The 25,084-nt window shown below is 46.3% G+C and overlaps 1 protein-coding gene across 6 annotated transcripts; it reads left to right on the top strand.

The window, feature by feature from the left end:
- Nucleotides 1-1,189: 1,189 nt before the first annotated feature.
- On the top strand, nt 1,190-24,205 carry ADSL (adenylosuccinate lyase). 6 transcript variants are annotated; one of them, XM_055252788.1, is made up of 14 exons: nt 1,214-1,426; nt 4,580-4,783; nt 7,498-7,542; nt 8,691-8,770; nt 15,244-15,415; nt 15,642-15,688; nt 16,754-16,844; nt 17,616-17,685; nt 17,833-17,980; nt 19,326-19,416; nt 20,629-20,718; nt 21,233-21,409; nt 22,797-22,865; nt 24,131-24,205. In XM_055252788.1, the coding sequence occupies exons 1-14, from the start codon at nt 1,274-1,276 to the stop codon at nt 24,188-24,190; spliced, it is 1,497 nt and encodes a 498-aa protein (XP_055108763.1). In that variant the 5' UTR covers nt 1,214-1,273; the 3' UTR covers nt 24,191-24,205. The 6 variants fall into 6 exon arrangements, with proteins under 6 accessions (XP_055108764.1, XP_055108763.1, XP_063479031.1 ...); XM_055252789.2 differs by lacking the exon at nt 24,131-24,205 and having other exon boundaries at nt 1,190-1,426; nt 22,797-23,111; XM_063622961.1 differs by lacking the exon at nt 21,233-21,409 and having other exon boundaries at nt 1,216-1,426.
- Nucleotides 24,206-25,084: the final 879 nt, after the last annotated feature.

Genomic DNA, 25,084 nt, shown 5'->3' with positions numbered 1-25,084 from the left:
CCTCAACATCCTGGGCTCAAGTGATTCTCCCACCTCAGCCTCCCAAGTAGCTGGGACTACAGGTGCACACCACCACACCCAGTTAATTTTTGTATTTTTTGTAGAGACAGTGTTTCATCATGTTGCTAAAGCTGGTCTCCAACTCCTGGACTCAAGCGATCTGCCCAGCTCAGCCTCCAAAGTGCTGAGATTACAGGCGTGAGTCACCGTGCCCAGTTGAGACACCTGGCTCTTAACAGCTCCAGATGAACCCCTTCCTGTGTGATCACCCCACTGGCACTCCAGACTGAGCAACACAGCAAGACCCTTACAAAAAAAAAGGGGGGGGTGCATTTGAGTGTTTCTATTTCTATTTATTTAATTTTTTTTTATTTTGTGGAGACGGAGTCTCGCTCTATCTCCCGGGCTGGAGTGCAGTGGCGCCACCTTGGCTCACTGCAAGCTCCGCCTCCCGGGTTCAAGAAATTCTCCTGTCTCAGCCTCCCAAGTAGCTGGGACTACAGGCACAGGCCGCCATGCCCTACTGATTTTTTGTATTTTAGTAGAGACAGGGTTTCACTGTGTTGCCCAGGCTGGTCTCAAACTCCTGAGCTCAGGCAATCTGCCTGCTTCGGCCTCCCGAAGTGCTAGGATTACAGGCGTAGGCCACCGCAGCCGGTTCACTGGGGGCGCAGTAAATGCCGATTTCCCCTGGGTGTCTTCATTTCTCCTTAGAGCCGAGCTCGGTGCGACGCGGGCAGGAGTGGGTGGGGCGACAGTAATGAGTAACAGCAAGCGCACACAAGGCCTTCCAAGTGTGCCAGACACCGCTCTAACACTGAATCCGCACAACCCGAAAAGCAGGCCTTTTTTTTGTTTTTTGTTTTTTAGAGACGGGAGGGTCTCCCTGTGTTGCCCAGGCTGGTCTCGGTCTGTTGGCCTCAAGCGATCCTCCGGTCGGGGGCCCCCACAGTGCTGGGATTACAAGCGTGAGCCACCGCGCCCGGCCAGGGCAAGTCTTAATGTACCTCTTTTCAGACAGGAAAACTAAAGTGTAGCGCGGCTAAGTAACGTAGGAAGCACCAATCATGTTTCTGGTCAAAGAAGCGAACCGTCAATTCTCAGGCAGAAGCAGCCGAGATTCTCCGCAGCCGGAAGCGCCCAGGGCGCCCGGAACCCAGAGAGCTGCACCGCGTGAAGGAAGTCCCGCCTCGCCCCGTCCTGCCCTGGCCTCCAGGTTTCCGCTTCCGCTCTTCCCCGGTCCAGTCCACCCTGGCGGGGTCGCGGGGTCGGGATGGCGGCTGGAGGCGATCATGGCTCCCCCGACAGCTACCGCTCACCTCTTGCCTCCCGCTATGCCAGCCCAGAGATGTGCTTCGTGTTTAGCGACAGGTATAAATTCCAGACATGGCGGCAGCTGTGGCTGTGGCTGGCGGAGGCCGAGCAGGTAACGGATCCCGGGTTGAGGGTCTGGGCCGGGAGGGACAGGCCCGCCCCAGCACGTGCCGGGCTCTGTGCCGGGCTGGGCTTAGCCAACCGGGGGCTGCGGCCCGGCTATTTTCGGCTGGGTGTTCCCTGTCTTGAGGAGTTGCGGTCCCAGGAAAGCAAGGGCAGGAGGCCGGGGAGCCGCCACCTGTTGCCTCACGTGTTCCTAGTCCGAGAGGGTTCGAGACGCGGAGGAGGCTGGGAGAAATTCAGCCTGTAGTTTTCAGGGAATTCATCTTGGCCATCCCCGCAGGAGTACGCTGCTAACCAAAGACACCGAGCGCTTGTTTCGTACCGTTGTGCTCGTTATTTCACGCATCTTTTCTCGTGTAATCCATGAAGATCTTGCAGGCTTGATGGTGTTTTTCCCACATTGCAGGGAAGAACACCAAGCCCGGACAGCTTGTTGTTTGCCCTAGCCTACCCAGCTATTAAGAGCGGAACTGGGATTTGAACCTGGGTGCAGTCCAGAGCGTGAGCTGAGCATGTAGCCCCTTGGTTTTCCACAGTGCCTGTGTAGTTAGTGACGGTACTGGAATGCGTGTTTTCTAGGCCACCGTTTCCGCCTCACTGGCCTGCGCTTTGCCTCTTAGGAGAAGACTTCGGGTAGGGGTTTATTAAATGGGGTTTATAATTTCTTTTCTAAGGGCTGCATAGAGAACTTCTTAGCCCAGCGGTTTCAGAAATAGCTTCAGAAGAGTTGAAGCAAACTGAAGGTGATCCAGAGAGCGATAATGTTTCTCCTCAAGTTTCAGAGGAAAGTGCCACAACGAGCAAGTTGGCAGTGCCCTCTCAAACGGCACAGTAAACACGGAAACAATTTGAGTTCGGGCCTAGGACCTGTACCATGGAACTCTCCAAACCGGAAACTTTCATTGTAGATTCCCTGCCCTCCCCTTGTCACTGCCCTCCAAAATATTGGGCGATACACTACAATAATAGCAGATACTCAGATAGTGCCTTCTGAGACCCAGGTACTGTCTTAACCCTTTACACATGGTTGCTTATTAATCCTCCAAACAACCCTGAAGAGTAGGTATTAAATACTATTACTGTACCTATTTTGCAGATGAAAGAATGGAACATCAAGTTAAACTGTTGGCATAGATAGCGATAGTAGTAGATCTTAATCATGTGTTGTGGTTTGTGATGTACTAGTGTGTACTCTTTCTATTTCATCTGATACTCCATTCTGTAGATGAGGGTAGTGGTACTCAAGACTTCGCCAGGGTCGTCAGAGCTAGTAAATGGCTTCAAGCTGGAATTGGAATGTAGAGTCTATGTTCTTTCCTCTGTTGGCCTGAAATGCATACAGTTTTGGCTTTGGATTATCTGTTAGGGTGTCAAAATTACCATAAATTGCATAATAACTTAGTAGCTAAGAAAAAACTTGGAGAATAAGAGATTAGGAGGAATGCAGAAAATTCGTAGTAAGGAAAGTATGAATTTTGAAAAGATAAATTGCTTGAGGGGAGGAAGCAGTATGGCCGTGCTGCCCTCTGCTGCTTTGCTTTGGAAGGAGCCCAGAGGTGTCATGTCTTCTGTGACTGTAAAGGTTCCAGGCAGTTCTGCCACATGTGGCTGCCGAGTACTTGAAATGCAGCCAGTGTGACTGAGAAACTGACTTTTTACTTTTATTTATTTTTATTTAGTTTTTGAGACTGGGTCTGGCTCTGTCGCCCAGGCTGGAGGGCAGTGGCACAATCTTGACTCATTACAACCCCTGCATCCTGGGCTCAAGCTGTCCTCCCACCTCAGCCTCCCAAGCTGGAACAAGAGGTGCACGCCACCACTCCCGGCAAAGTTTTGTGTTGTTTTGTAGAGATAGGTCTCACTATGTTTTCCAGTGTAGTCTAGAACTTCTGGACTCAAGCGATCCACCCACCTTGGCCTCCCAAAGATGTAAGCCACCATACCTGGCCTGACTTTTTACTTATAAATATTTTCCAATACTTTTTAATTAATCAATTTAAATTTAAATAGCCATATCTGGCTAGTAGCTCCTCTCTTGGATAAAAAAAGATCTAAGATGCAAGATCCTTCCCGGAGTCACTGTTTGCAAGTTTCAAGTGAGGTTTAAATCAGTTTCACCACTGTTTATATTCAGCCCTTGGATGCAAGTTCAGAGCTGCCTGTGGGCTGCCAGCTATTTTTTGCAGCCTAATTTTTCCAGTGATGGATGAATGTAAGACATCAGTGTGTTTATTTTCTCATCAATATCTCCTGGAATTGCTTTCAGTTGCACTCATTTGCTGCACAGAATTTCCTGGCAAAACTACTTACAGAATTTTTAAATTTGGTTTCTCTAAATCCATCTAAGTAAAATGGCCACCATCATGCCAAGCACTAAGGATTAAGCAATAAATAAAACAAAGCTCCTCAAGAAGTATTCATTCTAGAGGGAAATGACAGGTTAATAAATATGTAAAAATGTCATGTGGTGATAAGTGCTGTAAATAAAGCCAGGCTAAAGGGATAGAGAGTGACACAGAGGGTGTTTTACATTGAAGTCAGGGAAGACCTCTCTAAGAAGATGACATTTGATTCCAGAGACCAGAATGTGTGAAGGAGTGAACCAAGCAGAGGTCTCAGGCAGAAGGAACAGTCAAGAGCAGGATTATGTTGTTGTATTTATTGGAGCTTTCTTTTTTTTTTTTTTTTTTTTTTTTTTGGAGACAGAGGCTCACTCTGTTGCCCAGGCTGGAGTGCAGTGCTGCGATCTTGGCTCACTGCAAGCTCTGCCTCCTGGGTTCAGGCAATTCTCCAAATTCTCCAACCTCAGCCTCCCGAGTAGCTAGGACTGCAGGTGCACGCCACCATGCCTGGCTAATTTTTTGTATTTTAGTAGAGACAGGGTTTCACTGTTGCCCAGGCTGGTCTGTTGGAGCTTTCTTAGCATATACTTACCATGATTCATTGAGAAGGTCTCTTCCACCTCACCTCGACCCCACTACCCCTGGCCAGTGTACTTTCAACTTGATTGCCTCAAATTTTAATTTAAGGGTTGGGAGATAGGGTATTGCTGCTAACATGAATCAGTTTTTTTCCTTGGTGTCACTTCATTCAAATAACTGTGACACTGAACCTTTTTTATTTTATTTTGACTATTCTGCAGACATTGGGTTTGCCTATCACAGATGAACAAATCCAGGAGATGAAATCAAACCTGGACAACATCGACTTCAAGATGGCAGCTGAGGAAGAGAAACGATTACGACATGATGTGATGGCTCACGTGCACACATTTGGCCACTGCTGTCCAAAAGCTGCAGGCATTATTCACCTTGGTGCCACTTCTTGCTATGTTGGAGACAATACTGTAGGCGCCCGTGTTGTTTATACTTAAAACTTAGTCTCTAGAATCTATTTGTCAATTTTATTTGATGTTGTCCAGTTGAGGAAGTGACACTATAGATCTTTTTTTTTTTTTTTTTTTTTTTTTTGAGACAGAGTCTCCCTCTGTCTCCCAGGCTGGAGTGCAGTGGTGCGGCTCACTGCAAGCTCTGCCTCATGGGTTCACACCATTCTCCTGCCTCAGCCTCCCGAGTAGCTGGGACTACAGGCGCCCGCCACCGTGCCCGGCTAATTTTTTTGTATTTTTTTTAGTAGAGACAGGGTGTCACCGTGTTAGCCAGGATGGTCTCGATCTCCTGACCTCGTGATCCACCTGCCTCAGCCTCCCAAAGTGTTGGGATTACAGGCGTGAGCCACCATGCCCAGCCAGATCTTTATTTTTAAAGGTATCTTGGTTGAAAACGCTGAGGAATTTTTCAGCTTTTAGTGTCCTTCCAATCTAAACTGTAAGCACCAAATGACCTCTATAAAATAAGACCTACAGATCCTGCTTATGCATTGGTTTGCTGGACATAAGCCAAGGCCTTAGCATTTTAATGGCTGAGGTAATTTTTCAAAGGATTTTTTTTTTTTTTTTTTTTTTTTTTTTTTTTTTTTTTGAGACGGAGTCTTGCTCTGTTACCCAGGTGGGAGTGCAGTGGTATGATCTTGGCTCACTGCAACCTCTGCCTCCCAGGTTCAAGTGATTCTCGTGTCGGCCTCCCCGGTAGCTGGGATTCCAGGCGCCCGCCACCACACCTGGCTAATTTTTCTATTTTTAGTAGAGAGGGGTTTCGCCACGTTGGTCAGGCTGGTCTTGAACTCCTAGCCTCAGGTTATCTGCCCACCTTGGCCACGACTCTGAAGTCCTTCAAAGACCCTGTCTCAAAATAAAAACACTTTTGAGACAGGGTCTTGCTTCTGTCACCTAGGCTGGAGTGCAGTGACACAAACATTGCTTACTATAGCCTTGACCTTCTGGGCTCAAGCGATTCTCCCACCTCAGGTTCCTGAGTAGCTGGGACCACAGGCATGTGCCACTGCACCAGGCTGATTTTTAATTTTTTTTTTTTTTTTTGGAGATAGAGTTTTGCTTTTGTTGCCCAGGCTGGAGTGCAGTGGCACGACCTCAGCTCACTGCAACCTCCACTTCCCAGGTTCAAGCGATTCTGCTGCCTCAGCCTCCCTAGTAGCTGGGATTACAGGCGCCTGCCACCATGCCCAGCTAATTTTTTTTATTTTTAGTAGAGACACGGTTTCACTATGTTGGCCAGGCTGGTCTTGAACTCCTGACCTCAGACGATCTACCCGCCTCAGCCCCCCAAAGTGCTGGGATTACAGGCATTAGCCACCACGCCTGGCAAATTTTTTATTTATAGAGACAGTGTTTCACCATGTGGCCCAGAATGGCCTTGAACTCCTGTGTTCAAACAGTCCTCCGGCCTCAGCCTCCTAAAGTCCTGGGTTTACAGAAGTGAGCCACTGCACCTGGCCTAGCTTGTGCTCTTAATCAGAGTATACCTATGGGGGTTGAAGTTAGATTCCAGATAAATGTCTAATTTGAGAATAAGCCAGTAATTTTTAAGTTGCCCCAAATGCTTTCTTTAGTCTTAAATGAAACATAATTAAAGGCATCTTTGTGTAATTGGCGAGTCAGATAATGGGAGAAGAACAGTCTCTTACCTGGAAAATCCTTTAAAAAAGTACCCAGTGTGTGGATGGGCTCAACAATTACTGTTTCATATCGACATGTGTTGGAGCTAACTGAAATATGTACATCTCGAGATTACCTTCCTCAAGAGCAGCTTTACGTTTCCTAAACCTTGATATTCTGGGTCATTCCTTTCCTTGTTAGCAACTGTAGGCAAGAAAAAATGGGGGAGGCTGGGCGCGGTGGCTCACACCTGTAATCCCAGCACTTTGGGAGGCCGAGGTGGGCGGATCACAAGGTCAGGAGATCAAGACCATCCTGGCTAACACAGTGAAACGCCATCTCTACTAAAAATACAAACAATTAGCCGGGCGCGGTCGAGGGTGCCTGTAGTCCCAGCTATTCGGGAGGCTGAGGCAGGAGAATGGCGTGAACCCGGCAGGCAGAGCTTGCAGTGAGCTGAGATCACGCCACTGAACTCCAGCCTGGGCAACAGAGTGAGACTCCCATGTTAAAAAGAAAAAACGGGGGAGGAAAGTAATGGAATGTGCCATATGGAAGCTTCTCAGAAGCTCAAGCCCTCCTCTGGGAAAATAGAAACCTTGTTGACTTGCACATTTTCCAGTCATTTTTTTTAATTGAAAATTTTTTAAATATTGGAGAGACAGTCTTGCTGTGTTGCACAGACTGATCTTGAACTCCTGGCCTCAAGCAGTCCATCTGCTTCAGCCTCCCAAAATCCTGAGAATACAGGCATGCGCCACCATGCCCAGCCTTCAGTCATCTTAGATACCATGTACCTTGGGCTTTATAAGCATAAAGGTTTTGTTCCTTACAGATCCCAGTAGTACTGTTAAGCTGGTGTGCTTTTCAAACAGTAATCAGGAAAGAACAACTTGTGTTAGTATTTTCTGTCATGCTTAGTGGGTTGGTAATGGTGATACAGGCTGGTAGCTGAGCAACCCAGCCTTTTTGGCCAAAAAGTGTTATGCAATAATATTGTTTGAGCAAAGCTGCTAAATATAAGATCATTGCATTTTCTTTCGTAGGACTTGATTATTCTTAGAAATGCACTTGACCTGCTTTTGCCAAAGGTAAGGAGTTGGCAGATGTTTCCTACCAACCCTAGATTCCCTATGATAAGAGATAGGCACCAGTTACAACTAAATCAACACAGTGTAAATTTTTACATAAACTATCATTTTTTCAGGTGAATGACAACTCTGTTTAATCTGTAGAACTGATTGTTTCTTCTTCTCCTCTTCCTCCTCCTCCTCCTTTCTTCTTCTTCTCCTCTTCTTCCTCCTTTCTTCTTCTTCTTGAGACAGGGTCTCATTCCGTCAAGTGGCGTGATCACGGCTCATTGCAGCCTCCGCCTCCCAGGCTCAGACAATTCTCCTGTCTCAGTCTCCCAAGTAGGTGGGAGTACAGGTGCATGCCACCTCACCTGGTTAATTTTTTGTAGAAATGGGTTTTTGCCATGTTGCCCAGGCTGGTCTCAAGCTCCTGAGCTCAAGGGATCTTGGCCTTTCAAAGTTGTGGGATTATAGGTGTGAGCCACTGCACCCAGCTGTCTCTTCTTTAAAAGACTAAATGGTTTTTAAAGCATAGCCTGTTTTTGTTTTTTTTTTTTTTGGAGACAGAGTCTCGCTCAGTCACCCAGGCTGGAGTGCAGTGGTGTAGTCTCAGCTCACTGCAAGCTCCACCTCCCGCGTTCACGCCATTCTCCTGCCTCAGCCTCTCCGAGTAGCTGGGACTACAGGCGCCCGCCACTACGCCCGGCTAATTTTTTTGTATTTTTAGTAGAGATGGGGTTTCACCGTATTAGCCAGGATGGTCTCTATCTCCTGACCTCGTGATCCACCCATCTTGGCCTCCCAAAGTGCTAGGATTACAGGCATGAGCCACTGCACCCGGCCCAAGCATAGCCTTTTAAATGAAGAGGGCACAACCAAAGGCATGTTGTTGGGATATGTGGGTCAGGATTATGATTTTGTTCTGCTTTTCTGCTGTGATCTTAAAATAGTTCATGACATTTTAGGTAGTCAACTCAGTTTTCAAATTTTGGTTGCTATGAACTCTTCCAGGCACTTTAGGGTACAAAGATGGAAAGATAATGGCTGCTGCCTTTCATGAGTTAGAGGTCTAATTTTATACAAAATTATCTAAAAGTTTTATTCCTAATTATGTAATAAACACAACCTGAGTTCAACCTCTTTCTATCACATGATCTTTCTTGTAGCTTGCCAGAGTGATCTCTCGGCTTGCCGACTTTGCTAAGGAACGAGCCAGTCTACCCACATTAGGTTTCACACATTTCCAGTAAGTGGTAAGATTACTTGTTGTTTATGTGCATATGGCTTTTCAGCTACTTCTTGAGTTCTCTCTTTTCCACAGTAACCTTGAGGTGAAGAATCTGAAAACATGATTTAAGTATAAGTAATTTGGGATGCTTATAAGGAATGAGCCTGATATCCACCTTAAAACATACTGGTGAGAGAGTAAATCTAACAGTTCATTTGGGAAACATTGGGAAATACATATCAAGAGCCTTGAAAAATATTCTTTATGATAGCATTAGAAACAATCTAAATGGGCCAGGTGTGGTGGCTTACGCCTGTAAACCCACCACTTTGGGAGGTCAGGGTGGGCGGATGGATCCCTTGAGGTTAGGAGTTCAACACCAGCCTGGCCAATATGGTGAAACGCCATCTCTACTAAAAATACAAACATTAGCCAGATTTGGTGGCACATGCCTGTAATCCCAGCTACTCAGGAGGCTGAGGCAGGAGAATCACTTGAACCTGGGAGGTGGAGGTTGCAGTGAGCCGAGATCGCACCACTGCATTCCAGTTTGGGCGACAGAGCAAGACTCCGTCTCAAAAAAAAAAAAAAGTCTAAATGTTCAACAATAAGAGAATAAGGCATAGTATTCATACATCCATAGGTTGGAATAATATGCAACCATTTAAATGATGCTTACAAGATCTAACGTGCAAATGCACTTAGGTTTATGTTATGGTAACAAAGACAGTTTATAAATTGCACAAAAATTGGTTGAAAGTACGCCATGGGGCCGGGCGCGGTGGCTCACGCTTGGAATCCCAGCACTTTGGGAGGCCGAGGCGGGCGGATCACGAGGTCAGGAGATCGAGACCACGGTGAAACCCCGTCTCTACTAAAAATACAAAAAATTAGCTGGGCGTGGTGGCGGGCGCCTGTAGTCCCAGCTACTCGGAGAGGCTGAGGCAGGAGAATGGCGTGAACCCAGGAGGCGGAGCTTGCAGTGAGCCGAGATCGCGCCACTGCACTCCAGCCTGGGCGACAGAGACAGACTCCGTCTCAAAAAAAAAGAAAGTACGCCATGATGTAAATGTTGATTACTCCGGTTTATGAGATAATAGGAAAATTAAATTTCTTGCTACTTTTTGAGTTTTGTTTTGTTTTGTTTTTGGAGAGGAAGTCTCGCTCTGTTGCCCAGGCTGGAGTACAGTGGTGTGATTTTGGCTCACGCTCACTACAACCTCTACCTCCCGGGTTCAAACGATTCTCCCACCTCAGCCTTCCTAGTAGCTGGGACTACAGGCGCCTGCCACCATGCCCAGCTAATTTTTGTATTGTTTGGAGAGATAGGATTTCGCCATGTTAGCCAGGCCGGTCTCAAACTCCTGACCTCAAGTGGTCTGCCCACCCCTGCATCCCAAAGTGATGGGATTACAGGCTTGAGCCACTGCTCCCAGCCATACTTTTTGTATTTTTACATTTAAAGTATGCAAGTATTTTTGTGATGACTGAATAAAGCCCTTTTAAAAGGCCGATGGTGTAATTTTGGAGTGCTAGTGACGGGTTTTGAGTGATGTTGTGTGAGTGGTGGTATATTAGCATCTGCCTTCTGTTTTGATGGTGTATTGCTGTGGCATCAAGGATATGATAATTTGTTAAAGCCTGTTGAGCTTCATGTTTCTTAAAGGCAGGGCCTATACTTTATCGGTAGCATTAGCCTGAAGTACTTGTTCATACGAAGGAATCAGTGCTCAAATCAGTGCTCGGTGCGAGTGGCTTCCCTCCACACCCACCTTCCTCTGTGTTACAGCTCCTCTTCCTCTCCTACCTCCAGGAGAGTGCTCAGCGAATACAGAGCATTCTAATGTTCCTCTGGAGCTGGCATAATGGAAGAGACTGGCTGCCAGGGCTCCTAACCATTAGGAACTCAGAAAGCGGTGTTGATGTGTAGGCATCCTCTTAGTGTATCAGTTCATGCAATTAAAAAAATTATTGAGATGTAATTTACATAACAAAATTCACCCTTGTAAAGTGTACAATTCAGTGGTTTTTACTATGCTTACGGAATTACGCAATCATTACCACTAAATAATTTCACAGTATTTTCATCATCCCAAAAAGAAACCTCGTGCCTACTGACAGTCACTCCTATGCATCCCTTCCCCAACCCCTGGCAACCACTAATCTGTTTTTTGTATCTATGCATTTGCCTATTCTAGACATTTTTTTTCTTTTTGAGATGGAGTCTTGCTCCGTCGCCCAGGCTAGAGTGCAGTGGTGCGATCTTGGCTCACTGCAGGCTCCGCCTCCTGGGCTCACGACATTCTCCTGCCTCAGCCTCCCAAGTAGCTGGGACTACAGGCGCCCGCCACCACGCCCGGCTAATTTTTTGTATTTTTAGTAGAGATAGGGTTTCACCGTGTTAGCCAGGATGGTCTCGATCTCCTGACCTCGTGATCTGCCCACCTCGGCCTCCCAAAGTGCTGGGATTCACAGGCCTGAGCCACCGCACCCGGCCTAGACATTTCATATAAATAGAATCGCGTAGGGTATGTGACCTTTTGTGTCTGGCTTTTTTTTTTTTTTTTTTTTTTGAGACAGAGTCTCGCTCTGTCGCCCAGGCTGGAGTGCACTGGCGCAATCTCAGCTCACTGCAAGCTCCGCCTCCCGGGTTCACGCCATTCTCCTGCCTCAGCCTCTCCGAGTAGCTAGGACTACAGGCGCCTGCCACCACACCTGGCTAATTTTTTGTATTTTTAGTAGAGACGGGATTTCACCGTGGTCTCGATCTCCTGACCTCGTGATCCGCCCGCCTCGGCCTCCCAAAGTGCTGGGATTACAAGCGTGAGCCACCGCGCCCGGTAGTGTCTGGCTTATTTTGCTGTTTTCAACATCCATGTTGAATCAGAACTTCGGTTCTTTTTATGACTGAAAAACGTTCCACTGTATGGTTGTACCATGTTTCATTTACCCAGTTGTCAACAACTGATGGACATTTGGGTAATTTCTACTTTTTTTTTTTTTTTTTTTTTTTTTTTTGAGACAGTGTCTCCCTCTGTCGCCCAGGCTGGAGTGCAGTGGCGCAATCTCGGCTCACTGCAAGCTCCGCCTCCCGGGTTCACGCTATTCTCCTGCCTCAGCCTCTCCGAGTAGCTGGGACTACAGGCGCCCGCCACCACGCCCGGCTAATTTTTTTGTATTTTTAGTAGAGACGGGGTTTCACCGTGGTCTCGATCTCCGGACCTCGTGATCCGCCTGCGTTGGCCTCCCAAAGTGCTGGAATTACAAGCGTGAGCCACCGCGCCTGGCCGAGTAATTTCTACTTTTTGACTACTATGAATAATGCGGCCATGAACAAGTCCATGCTAATTTACTTCTTTCTTTGCTTATACCAATAATCTGTTAGCAGTTAACAAGGAAAACAGTAAGATTAATTTTGGGGATATACTGTAGCTTGTGATGTGCCTCCAATGGACATTCCTAGTGTTATGCCTTGATGTTCCTAGCTGTCAGTGTCATTAGCCTAAGAGGAAAGAAATTCCATTTGGAATAGGTTAGGTTATCTATCAGAAATTAGGCTGGGTCCGGGCGTGGTGGCTCCTGCCTGTAATCTCAGCACTTTGGGTGGCCAAGGCAGGTGGATCACCTGAGGTCAGGAGTTCAAGACCAGCCCGGCTAACATGGTGAAACCCTGTCTCTACTAAAAATACAAAAAAAAAAAAAAAAAAATAGCCGGACACAGTGCTGCATGCCTATAGTCCCAGCTACTCGGGAGGCTGAGGCAGGAGAATTGTTTGAACCTGGGAGGCGGAGGTTGTAGTGAGCCAAGATTGCGCCATTGCACTCCAGCCTAGGTGACAGAGCGAGACTCCACCTAAAAAAAAAAAGAAATTAGGCTGGGCAGTTAGGCTGGGCGGCCGGGTGCAGTGGATCGCACCTGTAATCCCAGCACTTTGGGAGGCCGAGGCAGGTGGATCACGAGGTCAGGAAATCAAGACCAGCCTGGCCAACATGGTGAAACTCCGTCTGTACTAAAAATACACAAATAGCTGGGTGTGGTGGCGCATGCATGTAATCCCAGCTACTCAGGAGGCGGAGGCAGGAGAATCACTTGAACCCCGGAGGCAGAGGTTGCAGTGAGTCAAGGTCGCGCCGCTGCACTCCAGCCTAGGCGACAGAGCGAAATTCCGTCTCCAAAAAAAAAAAGAAAGAAATTAGGCTGATCATAGTGACTTATGGCTGTAATCTTGGCACTCTGGGGGGCCAAGGCAGGAGGATAGCTTGAGGCATGGAGTTCGAGACCAGCCTGCGCAACATAGGGAGACCATGGCTCTTAAAAAAAAAAAAAAAGAAGTTAGCCAGGTGTGGTGGCTTGTGCCTGTAGTTCCAGCTACTCAGGAGGCTGAGGCAGGAGGATGGCTTGACCCCAGCAGACTGAGGCTACAATGAGCTGTGATTATACCAGTGCGTGCCAGCCTGGGGTGACAGAGTGAGACCCTGTGTCAAAAAAGAAAGAAATTGGACATTAGGGCAACTTATTCATAATTATATATTTTGGTTTTTTGTTTTGTTTTGAGACAGGGTCTCACTCTGTCACCTAGATTGGAGTACAGTGGTGCAATCTTGGCTCACTGCAGCCTCTGCTTCCCGGATTCAAGCGATTCTACCACCTCAGCCTCCCAAGTACCTGGGATTACAGGTGTGCGCCACCACACTTGGCCAGTTTTTGTATTTTTTGTAGAAACAGGGTTTTACCGTGTTAGCCAGGCTGGTCTCAAACTCCTGGCCTCAAGTGATCCACCTGCCTCGGCCTCCCAAAGTGCTGGGATTACAAGCGTGAGACACCGCACCTGGCCTCGTAATTATGTTTTATGTTCAGAAACAGACCTTCAGTGGCTTGATTTAGGCTTTTTTTTTTTTTGACATGGAGCTTCGCTTTTGTTGTCCAGGCTGGAGTGCAATGGCACAATCTTGGCTCACTGCAGCCTCTACCTCCTGGGTTCAAGTGATTCTCCTGCCTCAGCTTCCCGAGTAGCTAGGATTACAGGCATGCACCACCACGCCTGGCTAGTTTTATATTTTTAGTAGAGACGGGGTTTCTCTGTGTTGGTCAGGCTGGTCTCAAACTCCCGACCTCAGGTCATCCGCCCTCCTTGGCCTCCCAAAGTGCTGGGATTACAGGTGTGAGCCATGGCGCCCTACTTTGATTTAGGCTTAACTCTGGAAACAAAGCCGTTCGCTGCTGTGTTCGAGTCCTCTGCTTATGTGTGTTGTGTGGTTGTTCTCCATAGCATGACTACTCCTCACTGGATCTCGACTCCTCACAAAGGCTTTCCTCTACTTCCAATCTAGAGCAGCCATCACCATTATCTTCATCGTTCTTTTACTCTTTTAGCACTTAAAATCTCAATAATTCATCTTATTTCTTTTTTTTCATTTGTTTTTTTGAGACAGAGTCTGGCTGTGTCGCCCAGGCTGCAGTGCAGTGGCACAGTCTCAGCTCGTTGCAACCTCTGCCTCTCAGGTTCAAGTGATTCTCCTGCCTCAGCCTCCCAAGTAGCTGGGATTACAAACACCTGACACCACGCCTACCTAATTTTTTGTATTTTTACTAGAGACAGGGTTTTACCTGTCTCTGTTGGCCAAGCTGGTCTCGAACTCCTGACCTCAAGTGATCCACTCGTCTCAGCCTCCCAAAGTGCTGGGATTATAGGCATGAGCCACCACGCCTGGCCTAAACTTGTTTTGTTTTCTTTTTTACTTGTTTATAGTGTAAGCAAGTGCCATTGGACAAGGGCCCTGTCTGTGTTATTCTTTGTTGTATTTCCAATAGTAAGAGCACATCAGATACTTGGCAAATATTACACGAGTATCTAATGTATTTCTTACCAATGTCTGTGGATATAGCCATGAACAAAAGGGACATTGTCCCTGCCCTTATAATAAATGCCTCTTGCTGTGCATCACAGTGGCTCATGCCTGTAATCCCAACACTTTGGGAGGCTGAAGCAGGTGGATCGTTTGAGACATAGAGTTTGAGACCAGCCTGGACAACAAAGTGAGACCCCATCACTACAAAAAATTTAAAAATTAGCCAGGCATGGTATTGCGTGCCTATGGTCCCAGCTACATGGAAGGCTGAGGCAGAAGGATCACTTGAGCCCAGGAGGTCGAGGCTACAGTCAGCTATGTTCATGCCACTGCACTCCAGCTTGGGTGACAGAGCAAGACCCAGTCTAGAAATAATAATTTTAAAATTGCCTCTTGATGAAGAAAGAACTATGCTAATTGCCTTTTAGTTTCATATTCCTTGACTATTTGTAAATGACATTGAATCTCCATAACGATTATTTGGTTAAAGATTTTAGCTCCTGTTTTATCTTTACCAGTTATTCCCTCTCTTAAATTGTTCTCCCTCCAAGGGGTAATGGTGGTTATTAAAAGAAGCAATGAAACCTTGATGATGTAAGGTCTTGGTCTGAGACTTCCATGTGTTCTCTTTGGGTTTTCAGGCCTGCACAGCTGACCACAGTTGGGAAACGTTGCTGTCTTTGGATTCAGGATCTTTGCATGGATCTCCAGAACTTGAAGCGTGTCCGAGATGACCTGCGCTTCCGGGGAGTAAAGGGCACCACTGGGACTCAGGCCAGTTTCCTGCAGCTCTTTGAGGGAGATGACCATAAGGTACTCTGAAAGTGACCTGCAGGACACAGAAACTCAATGGTGGAGCCTAAGAGACAAGGCTGCCTTTGAGGATGATAGGAGAGATTGATTGTGGGATGGGTGGGGTCTTTGGACTGGAAGGAAGTTGTGGGGGTTGGTGGGGCAAGACCTGGGTAGGATGACAGGTTGAGGCTTTCTCATACTGGACACCTGGAATTATTATAAGCATGTGTCTTTTCTTTCCAAGGTAGAGCAGCTTGACAAGATGGTGACAGAAAAGGCAGGATTTAAGAGGTAGGTAAATGGGAATGTGTTGACCTCCATGTTAAGTTGATGAAAGTCCTATGTTGAGTATACCTCCAGGTTTGACCTGAAAATTTTCGCCTTTTTCTTCCACCTATTTTTTTTTTCTGTCTCTATCCTGGGTTTTATTTTCTTATTATCTGGATTCTTTTTTTTTTTTCCGCCTAATTGTCTTGCTGACATATTTTCTGGATTTTATTTTATTTTATTATTGTTTTTGAGACAGGGTCTTACTCTGTCACCCAGGCTGGAGTGCAGCGGTGTGATCTTGGCTCACAGCAGCCTCCACCTCCCAGTTTCAAGCAGTCCTTCCACCTAAGCCCCCTATGACTACAGGCATGCCTGGCTAATTTTTGTATTGTTTTTGTAGGGACGGGGTTTCACCATGTTGCCCAGGCTGATCTCCAACTCCTGAGATCAAGCAATCCACCTGCCTCAGCCTCTCAAAGTGCTAGGATTGTAGGCATGAGCCACCATGCCCAACCTGCATTCTCTTTTTGTATAATCTATAGGAAAAAAGAAAATGATTTACTTCTGGTTTCTTTAGAATACAGTTATCCATGTTGTTACCGTTTTTGTTTCTTTACTTAGGGCCCCCAACAGGTTAGGCTAAATCTGACCATTTCCATTGAGGTCCACCAGGTTCCACCGTGGCTCCTTCTCCCAGGCATTTCTGTTGGGCTGTGGCTGGACATGGGCACATTGCACCATGTATCCTTCTTGAGTCAGGCCAGTGTCCTGAGTATTAGTGAAAAGGGTGGAAGAATAGTTTATTCCAGGAGCAAGTTACCACTCAGGTCCACTGGTTGAGTATAACTTAGCATACCAATAAGACCAAGCTTTTTTTTAGGATGTGTTTTTCCTTGTTTGACAGAGTCATATTTTGAATTATTATTATTTTGTAAGAGTCTCCCAATGATGCTTAGGCTGGCCTCAACCTCCTGAGTTAAAGCAATCCTCTTCCCTTAGCCTCCTAGGTAGCTGGGACTACAGTCATGCACCACTGCAATGGCTTTAAAATATTTTAACCTAAGTCTCTCTTGTACTTATTCCTAGAGCTTTCATCATCACAGGGCAGACATATACACGAAAAGTGGATATTGAAGTACTGTCTGTGCTGGCTAGCTTGGGGGCATCAGTGCACAAGGTGAGTGATGACAGCATGTGGGGCGGGGACAGGAGCTTTGGGCACCACAGACTGAATTAGCCTCAGACTTTGACTTAACCATCTCTCTCAAGCAATATTATACATTAGTTTTAATAATTTGTGGTCTGTGAATGAAACCCTTAAGGGGAAGACTAGTTTTGGCATTTTCTTTAAAGTTATCCCAAGCACTGCAAAACATCCATCTTGTTCAGTGGTGTATTAAATTAATCTTTTTTTTTGAGATGGAGTTTCGCTCTTGTTGCCCAGGCTGGAGTGCAATGGTATGATCTCGGCTCACTGCGACCTCCGCCTCCTGGGTTCAAGCGAGCTCCGAAATAGCTGGGATTACAGGCATGCACCACAACGCCTGGCTAATTTTAGTAGAGGCAGGGTTTCACCATGTTGGCCAGGCTGGTCTCGAACCCCTGACCTCAGGTGATCCACCCACCTCAGCCTCCCAAAGTGCTGGGATTACAGGTGTGAGTCACCACGCCCATCCTAAATTAATCTTGTGATTGTCTTTCCATGATGCCTTAAGCAGTGTTTCACAAAAGCGTTTTCATGCTCCTTGAATTTGTCATCCCAGCCCTTCGGGAACAGAGAGGAGTCTGAGTAAGACACTCTGCAGGAGCTCTTTGGGAGGACGCGCTGGTCTTCAGCTCAGCCACAGCACACCTAAGAGTTCATCTCCTTCATCAGCCTAGTCACAGCTCCCAGACTGTCCTGCACACTGACAGTGTGGGGTGATGCTTATTCCCCTGCCTCCCCCAGATTTGCACCGACATACGCCTCCTGGCAAACCTCAAGGAGATGGAGGAACCCTTTGAAAAACAGCAGATTGGTGAGTGCTGTGTAGAGGCCTGTGAGCACACAGAACTGCTGGAGGGCTGTGGATGGGGGCTGAGAGCTCATTCAGCAGCATGCTTGCCTATTCACTATGCTCTGAAGTCTTTCTGCCTTTGCATCTTGTCCTTTTTTATATGGGCAGGCTCAAGTGCGATGCCATATAAGCGGAATCCCATGCGTTCAGAACGTTGCTGCAGTCTTGCCCGCCACCTGATGACCCTTGTCATGGACCCTCTACAGACAGCATCTGTCCAGTGGTTTGAACGCACACTGGATGATAGTGCCAACCGGTCAGTGGCACAGGGACGTCACATACACCAAGTTGAGAGGAGGTCTGAAGGAGGGACCTAGAAGTAAAAGGACATATTTGAGCATCTCTACAGTCTCCTTATCTCCAAGGAGTCCAGAGTCTAGCAGGGAGGCAGAAACATAAAAAGGACAGTGTGATAAGTGTTACAATTGGAGTGTGTACTGGGTACTGTGGAGCAAAGAGGAAGGAATAGTGTTTGAGGAGTCAGAAAGCTTCACAGTAGAGGTGATGCCTTAAGACTTAAGAAATACATGCACCTTGTAAAGACAAGATCGGGAGCATTATAACGGCACAAAGCAGGAGAAAACACACTTGAGGGAGTTACTACTACTTGAGTAGCCCTGGGGAATGAAGTCAACATGTGCCAGGAGGTGGGGCAGGACGTGGTCACAGATAGTAGCCAGTTTATGAAAGGTCTTCTGGGTCTTTTCTGAAGGCAGACAGATGGCCAGTTATGGTGTCTAGGCACAATGACATCTTTATTAGCTATGAGATGAGTCAGAAATAATTTGTAACTACTGATGAGGTGCCAACACACGCATCATTTTCTGTTTTATGTATATACTCATTTAAAGCAGATTGACATTACTCTCGCCTGCTTGCATTGTGCTGGAATTTCTTGAGTGGATATGGATGTATAGTTAAACCTAGCTTTCTGGGATCTGTGCATAATCCAGGATTTATCTCTGGAAATAAGTCATGTGAACTCATTCAGAAGTCAGCCATTGAATACTTTTTAGCAAGGTGTGACCCTGTAGGTCTGCTGATTTGCCTGCTAAAAGACCCTAGCAACAGTTTGGAGAGTTGGCTGTAAGGAGACAGGGATCATGTCAGAACAAGTTAGGGGCTACTTTAAAAGTCTGAGGCCACGTTGGTGGAGTGGCCATGTAAATGGAGAGGAAGGATAGAGATCCAGAGTTGAAGGCAGACTGGCCAGCCCAGCCCTGGTGGTTGACCGGAATGAGTATAAAGAACTTGGTGACTTGGGAGCTACTGCCATTTACTGAGGCAGGAGCTACGAGGGAGGAATGGCAGGTTTGTAATGGTGAGTAGGAGGAATGAGAAAGTGGCTGAGTTCAGTTTGGGGATTGAGGTACCTATGGATCAACCAGGTGCACGTCTCAGTAGGTATAAGGTCTGGCACTTGAGCAGGTGGTCTGGCCTAGAGGTGACAGATTTGAGGGTCATGAGGTCATTGGGGTAATCATAAGATTGAAGGAAATTATCCAGAGAGTACAGTCAGTAGGGCAACTTGTTGGGACACACTCTGCATTTCACTGAAATTATTTGTTTAAAGAGATACTGAATGGCTATTTGTTTTCTAGGCGAATCTGTTTGGCCGAGGCATTTCTTACCGCAGATACTATATTGAATACTCTGCAGAACATTTCTGAAGGATTGGTCGTGTACCCCAAAGTAAGAAGCCTCAATTAAAAAGTAAAGTATTAGGGAGGGGTTAGAATGTGGGAGGGAGGGTGCTGTGGGGTGTGTTGAGGGAGCTGTATTCTGATCCGATAGGCATTCATACCACCCGAGCTCATCCTTCAGTTCAGAAGCTCTAGGGAACTAGCTCTGTGGAATTCATAGACACATTTATAGAAACAGAAAAAGAAGTATTTTAAATTGCCTTAAACGATAGCAGCATGAATCATCAGCTCTGGTGTGACTAGGCAGAGTAGATGGCTCCATTTGCCTGTTTTTAAGTACTTGAGGCAGATGGGTTCATTTCTCTCCTATACTTAGCTCTTGAGGCTGAGCACTGATATGTAACAAATAGGGGTTTTAAGAATTCTTTCAAGCCAGGCGTGGTGGCTCATGCCTGTAATTCCAGCACTTTGGGAGGCCGAGGCGGGCAGATCACCTGAGGTCAGGAGTTCAAGACTAGCCTGGCCAACATGGTAAAACCCTGTCTCTACTAAAAATACAAAAATTAGCTGGGCATGGTGGCGGATGCCTGTAATCCCAGCTACTCGGGAGACTGAGGCAGGAAAATTGCTTGAACCCAGGAGGTGGAAGTTGCAGTGAGCCAAGATTGTGCCATTGTACTCCAGCCTGGGCAACAAAAACAAAACTCCATCTCAAAAAAAAATAATAATAATTATATGTGGTAACTTCTTTTAAGTTAATATTTCCTTTTTAAAAATCAAAAGTCTGACTGGGCGTGGTGGCTCACGCCTGTAATCCCAGCACTTTGGGAGGCCGAGGCGGGCAGATCACGAGGTCAGGAGATCAAGACCATCCTGGCTAACACAGTGAAACCCCGTCTCGACTAAAAATACAAAAATTAGCCGGGTGTGGTGGCGGTCGCCTGTAGTCCCAGCTACTCAGGAGGCTGAGGCAGGAGAATGGTGTGAACCCAGGAGGCGGAGCTTGCAGTGAGCCGAGATCAAGCCACTGCACTCCAGCCTGGGCGACAGAGTGAGACTCTGTCTCAAAAAAAAAAAAAAAAAATCAGAAGTCTGAGTTTGTAAGAAAACTGAAAAAACATATAGAATAAAACAATCCATTACTGTCTCCATAATGTGGTAGTTAGTGTCTGTGCTGTGCATTTTGTTTGACATCCTGCTGTGTTTATGACTTTAGCCTTGAGGCACCTTTCTTGGTCATTCACTTTATCTTTTCCTGTAGGTAATTGAACGGCGTATTCGGCAAGAGCTGCCTTTCATGGCCACAGAGAACATCATCATGGCCATGGTCAAAGCTGGAGGTAGCCGCCAGGTTTGTAACCCCTCATGTTCCTCGATAAGTTGAGTGCACGTTTGGTCCTGCTCTCTTCTCTGTGAAGGAGAGCAGATGAAGGTGTTTATGTCATTACCTTCAGTCACAGTAATGGTACAGAGCAGTGGCCATAATCTGCCATCTATGGAGGGTGATTTTGGTGAACTGAGTTTGTTAAAGTGAATTACTTAATCACTTGTAGGAAAAGTCCACTCCTAGTGAAGGAATGAGGTCTGACATTCTGTAGGAAGTGAGCAGGAAACAAGAGCAAATGATTCATGAGGCTTTACAGGAGAGGGCCAGAGCAAGGTCGGCATTCATTTCAGGCTTGTCCTAAGATGTGGGCAGAGAGTAGTGAAGACCCTGGTACAGCCAGACACGGGAACCACCTCAACCTAGAGGGGTTTTGTGTAGAGCTGTGTAGACTGCATGGATGGGAAGTATCTGATGACTTTTTTAAAGTGTTCAAACGCCCTGATAGTAGAGAACTGACAATACTTCACTGTCTTCCCAGGATTGCCATGAGAAAATCAGAGTGCTTTCTCAGCAGGCAGCTTCTGTGGTTAAGCAGGAAGGGGGTGACAATGACCTCATAGAGCGTATCCAGGCTGATGCCTACTTCAGTCCCATTCACTCCCAATTGGATCGTTTACTGGATCCTTCTTCTTTCACTGGTCGTGCCTGCCAGCAGGTAAGCAGACATCAGAACGCTTCTGAGAAGCCTCTTTTCTGCTGGGCAGCAGAACCTAGGGTACTCTCTTTGATGTTTTTGCTTTATAGGAGGTATGGTGGGAATGGGCCTAGTTAGAAGGAAATCAGAGCAGGTTGCTGGCTAAAACTTAGAGATTTGGGTTTTGTTTCTGTTTTGTTTTGTTTTGTTTTTTTTGAGACAGAGTCTCTCTCTCTCATCCAGGCAGGAGTGCAGTGGTGCTGGGATTATAGGCGTGAGCCCCCACAACTGACCAACAGCTTTTTTGAGCTGCCTTTATTTCTTTGTGTAGATTTTTTGGAATTCTCTTTTGGTCTTGAGAATGTGGTATAATGGACAAAGAATTAGGTTTTATTGTCAAGTGGATCTGGGTTAAATCCTAACCTCTGGCATTTACTGGCTGAAAGAATAAAAGTAAATATCTCAGTGTTGTAATGATTGAAATGCCGGAGTATATACTAGGTGCTCAGTATGTGTTCAGGTACTGTATTTAATTCTGGGGATTTAAAAATGGATAGGCCGGGCGCAGTGGCTCACACCAGTAATCCTAGCACTTTGGGAGGCCGAGGCAGGAGGATTGCTTGAGCTCAGGAGTTCAAGAACATCCTGGGCAACATGGTGAAACCTTGTCTATACAAAAAAAATACAAAAATTAGCCAGGTGTGGTGGCGTGCGCCTGTAGTCTTAGCTACTCAGGGGCCTGAGGCGGGATGATAGCTTGAGCCTAGGAGGTCAAGGCTGCAGTGAGCCATATTCATTCCCCTGCCCTCTGGCTTGGGTGACAAAATGAGATCCTGTCTCAAAAAAAATACAAAGATGAATAGATAATCCTCATCTTCAGAGAGCTCAGAACTTAGTGGTGAATACTTGTAAATAGGTCATTATAATACCAAGCAGTACGTGCAAGGACTGAGGGCTAAAAGACTAAAACTGGAGGTAGGAGACCAATAAGGAGGCTACTGCAACGGGCCAAGCAGTAGATGATGAGAGCTTTGAGTGAAGGCAGTGGTGAGAGACACAGACCGGGGAGGGAGAGGAGGTTAAGCTCTTAGTGGCTACTTGAAGAGGGCTGGGAAGCAGGAGGAAAGAAGCTGTGGTGATTTTTAGGTTGGATGGAAATGGTGAAACCACCTGAGAGAACACAGGCTGGGCCAGTTTGCGGGAAAGGTTAGTGGGCACGTAGGCATGGTGGTTGAATCACCTGCGTCTAGGCAGGAATTCTGGATAGGCAGTTGAGGAAAACAAGCTCAGTGGTGGAGTAAAACCTTCATCAAATTAGGTTTCAGTGGCATCCCCTGACATTGGAAAAGGTATTATCTGCTAATATCTTAACATTTTCTTTTGTCTTGTATTTGCTTTCCTCTGGCAGGTGCAGAGATTCTTAGAAGAGGAGGTGTATCCCCTGTTAAAACCATATGAAAGTGTGATGAAGGTGAAAGCAGAATTATGTCTGTAGAGTTGGAAGAGAATTAAACGAAAATCATTGTTAATTGCTGAGGCATGAAAATTGTGTTACTGTAATGCCTTATTTTACCTCGAGAATTGTTACCTTAAATTAATACAGCACTTTCTTCTTCCCATGGTGCTTTCCCGTTTCTCAAAGTCTCACATTTCTCAACAATGCAAAAACAAAGAGCGTTGAAGTTTACTCTGCTCTTGCATAATAAATGTAGTTCATACTTGATCTCTGTTCTTTCAAGGCACATTTTCCAGCTGCCTCAAGTTTAGTCCTTTTCACGTGTTCATTTGCTTATAAAGTAGCAAGAAATTTCTGGTCCTGTCTTCTAAAAGTGAATTTGATCTAGGTCTAGCAAAATAACCTGGACTCAGTGATTGAGTCAATCGTCAGATACCTTTTATTTCGGTTATTTTTGGCTAGTATAAGTAATGAAGTTTGGAACTACAGTAAATACTTAAAAAAAAAAAAACAAACCCTGATGTGACCATCACGCTTATTCAGCTGAGGTTGTGCCCAACCTCATTTCATCTTTTGATAAGGCTTATGTAGCAGGGAAATGCTAATTGAGTATATTGATGTCATCAGGGCCCCTGACAGTCTTTGTTCCTTGTTGCATGGATTTTGTTGTTGAGGCTTGCTCTGTCACCCAGACTAGAGTGCAGTAGCACAATCTTGGCTCACTGCAATCTCGGCCCCTCAGGTTCAAGCGATTCTTCAGCCTCAGCCTCCCAAGTAGCTGGGATTATAGGCACCTGCCACCATGCCTTGCTAATTTTTGTATTTTTAGAAGGGATGGGGTTTTTGTTTTTGTTTTTTTTTTGAAACGGAGTCTTGCTCTGTGGCCCAGGCTGGAGTGCAGTGGCACAGTCTCGGCTCACTGCAAGCTCCGCCTCCCGGGTTCACGCCATTCTCCTGCCTCAGCCTCTCCGAGTAGCTGGGACTACAGGCGCCCGCCACCACACCCGGCTAATTTTTTGTATTTTTAGTAGAGACGGGGTTTCACCGTGGTCTCGATCTCCTGACCTCATGATCTGCCCACCTCGACCTCCCAAAGTGCTGAGATTACAAGCGTGAGCCACCGCACCCGGCCAGGGATGGGGTTTTGCCATGTTGGCTGGGCTGGTCTTGAACTCCTGACCTCAAGTGATCCACCCGTCTCAGCCTCCCAAAATTCTGGGATTACAGACATGAGCCACCACGCCTGGCCTAATCTTGTTTTCTTTTTTACTTGTTTACAATGTAAGCAAGTGCCATTGGACAAGAACGTTGTCTGTGTCGTTCCTTGTTGTATTTATTTCCAATAGCAAGAGCGCATCAGATACTTGGCAACTAGGCAGTCTTCCAGCTTCCGCCACTGCACACCTGACTTCGTTGTTGCATGGATTTATAGCTGATTGAAGCAACTGTAGCCAAAGATTGAGTTAATTACCTACCTGCCAGGAGAGCGCTAGTGTTATTTAGCCCATTCTCATCCTACATATTTTTCAGCATAGATGAAAATGAAAGCTTTTGTTTACCAGATTTGCAGATGACACAAAACTGGGAGAATTAACAAGTACGTTTATTTGGTAAAATAAGTTTTCATCTCTAACCTAAATAGGCTGAAATGATGTGCCCTAAACTAAGAGCAAAAAGTTAATAAAGATCAGTGTAAATAATCTTAAACTCAGTATGCACCAGAACTGAGAGAAAACTGTTTTAGGAGGTGTTAATGGTTGTCCAGTGCCCAAAAAGCCACCAGAGGCTTAATGCTCCGCACTCTTGGCATTACATTCAATTTTGGATACCCAGTCTGAGGAACAGAGATGAACTGGAGAGCCAACCTCCAAAAAGATCTTGTAGTGGAGGAATGTTAGGGTTCTTTATCCTATACAGGAGAAAACTCGTTGGCACTTCAAATATTGCCGTGTGGAGGAAGAGTGACTTGATTGTGTGTTGCCCCAAGAGACATACTGAGATCAATACCCATTATTAAGGCTCTGAGACTGGCTTGGGGCCAGACATTGAAACCACTGAGATTAGCAACCCACCCTCAATCCCCCAGGTCAGGCAGAAGCTGGAAGACTGCCTCATGAGGAATGTTGTGAGGGAGAGGAGGCTGAATCGGTTCCAGTTTTATGTAAAAGTAGCCAGAAAAGCAGGTTGCGATGATGTGCACTTACAGTCCCAGCTACTTGGAAAGCTGAGGCGATAGGGTC

This window comes from Symphalangus syndactylus, chromosome 18, assembly GCF_028878055.3.
Source record: "Symphalangus syndactylus isolate Jambi chromosome 18, NHGRI_mSymSyn1-v2.1_pri, whole genome shotgun sequence".
NCBI lineage: Eukaryota > Metazoa > Chordata > Mammalia > Primates > Hylobatidae > Symphalangus > Symphalangus syndactylus.
This window is presented reverse-complemented; position numbering and strand designations above follow the sequence as displayed.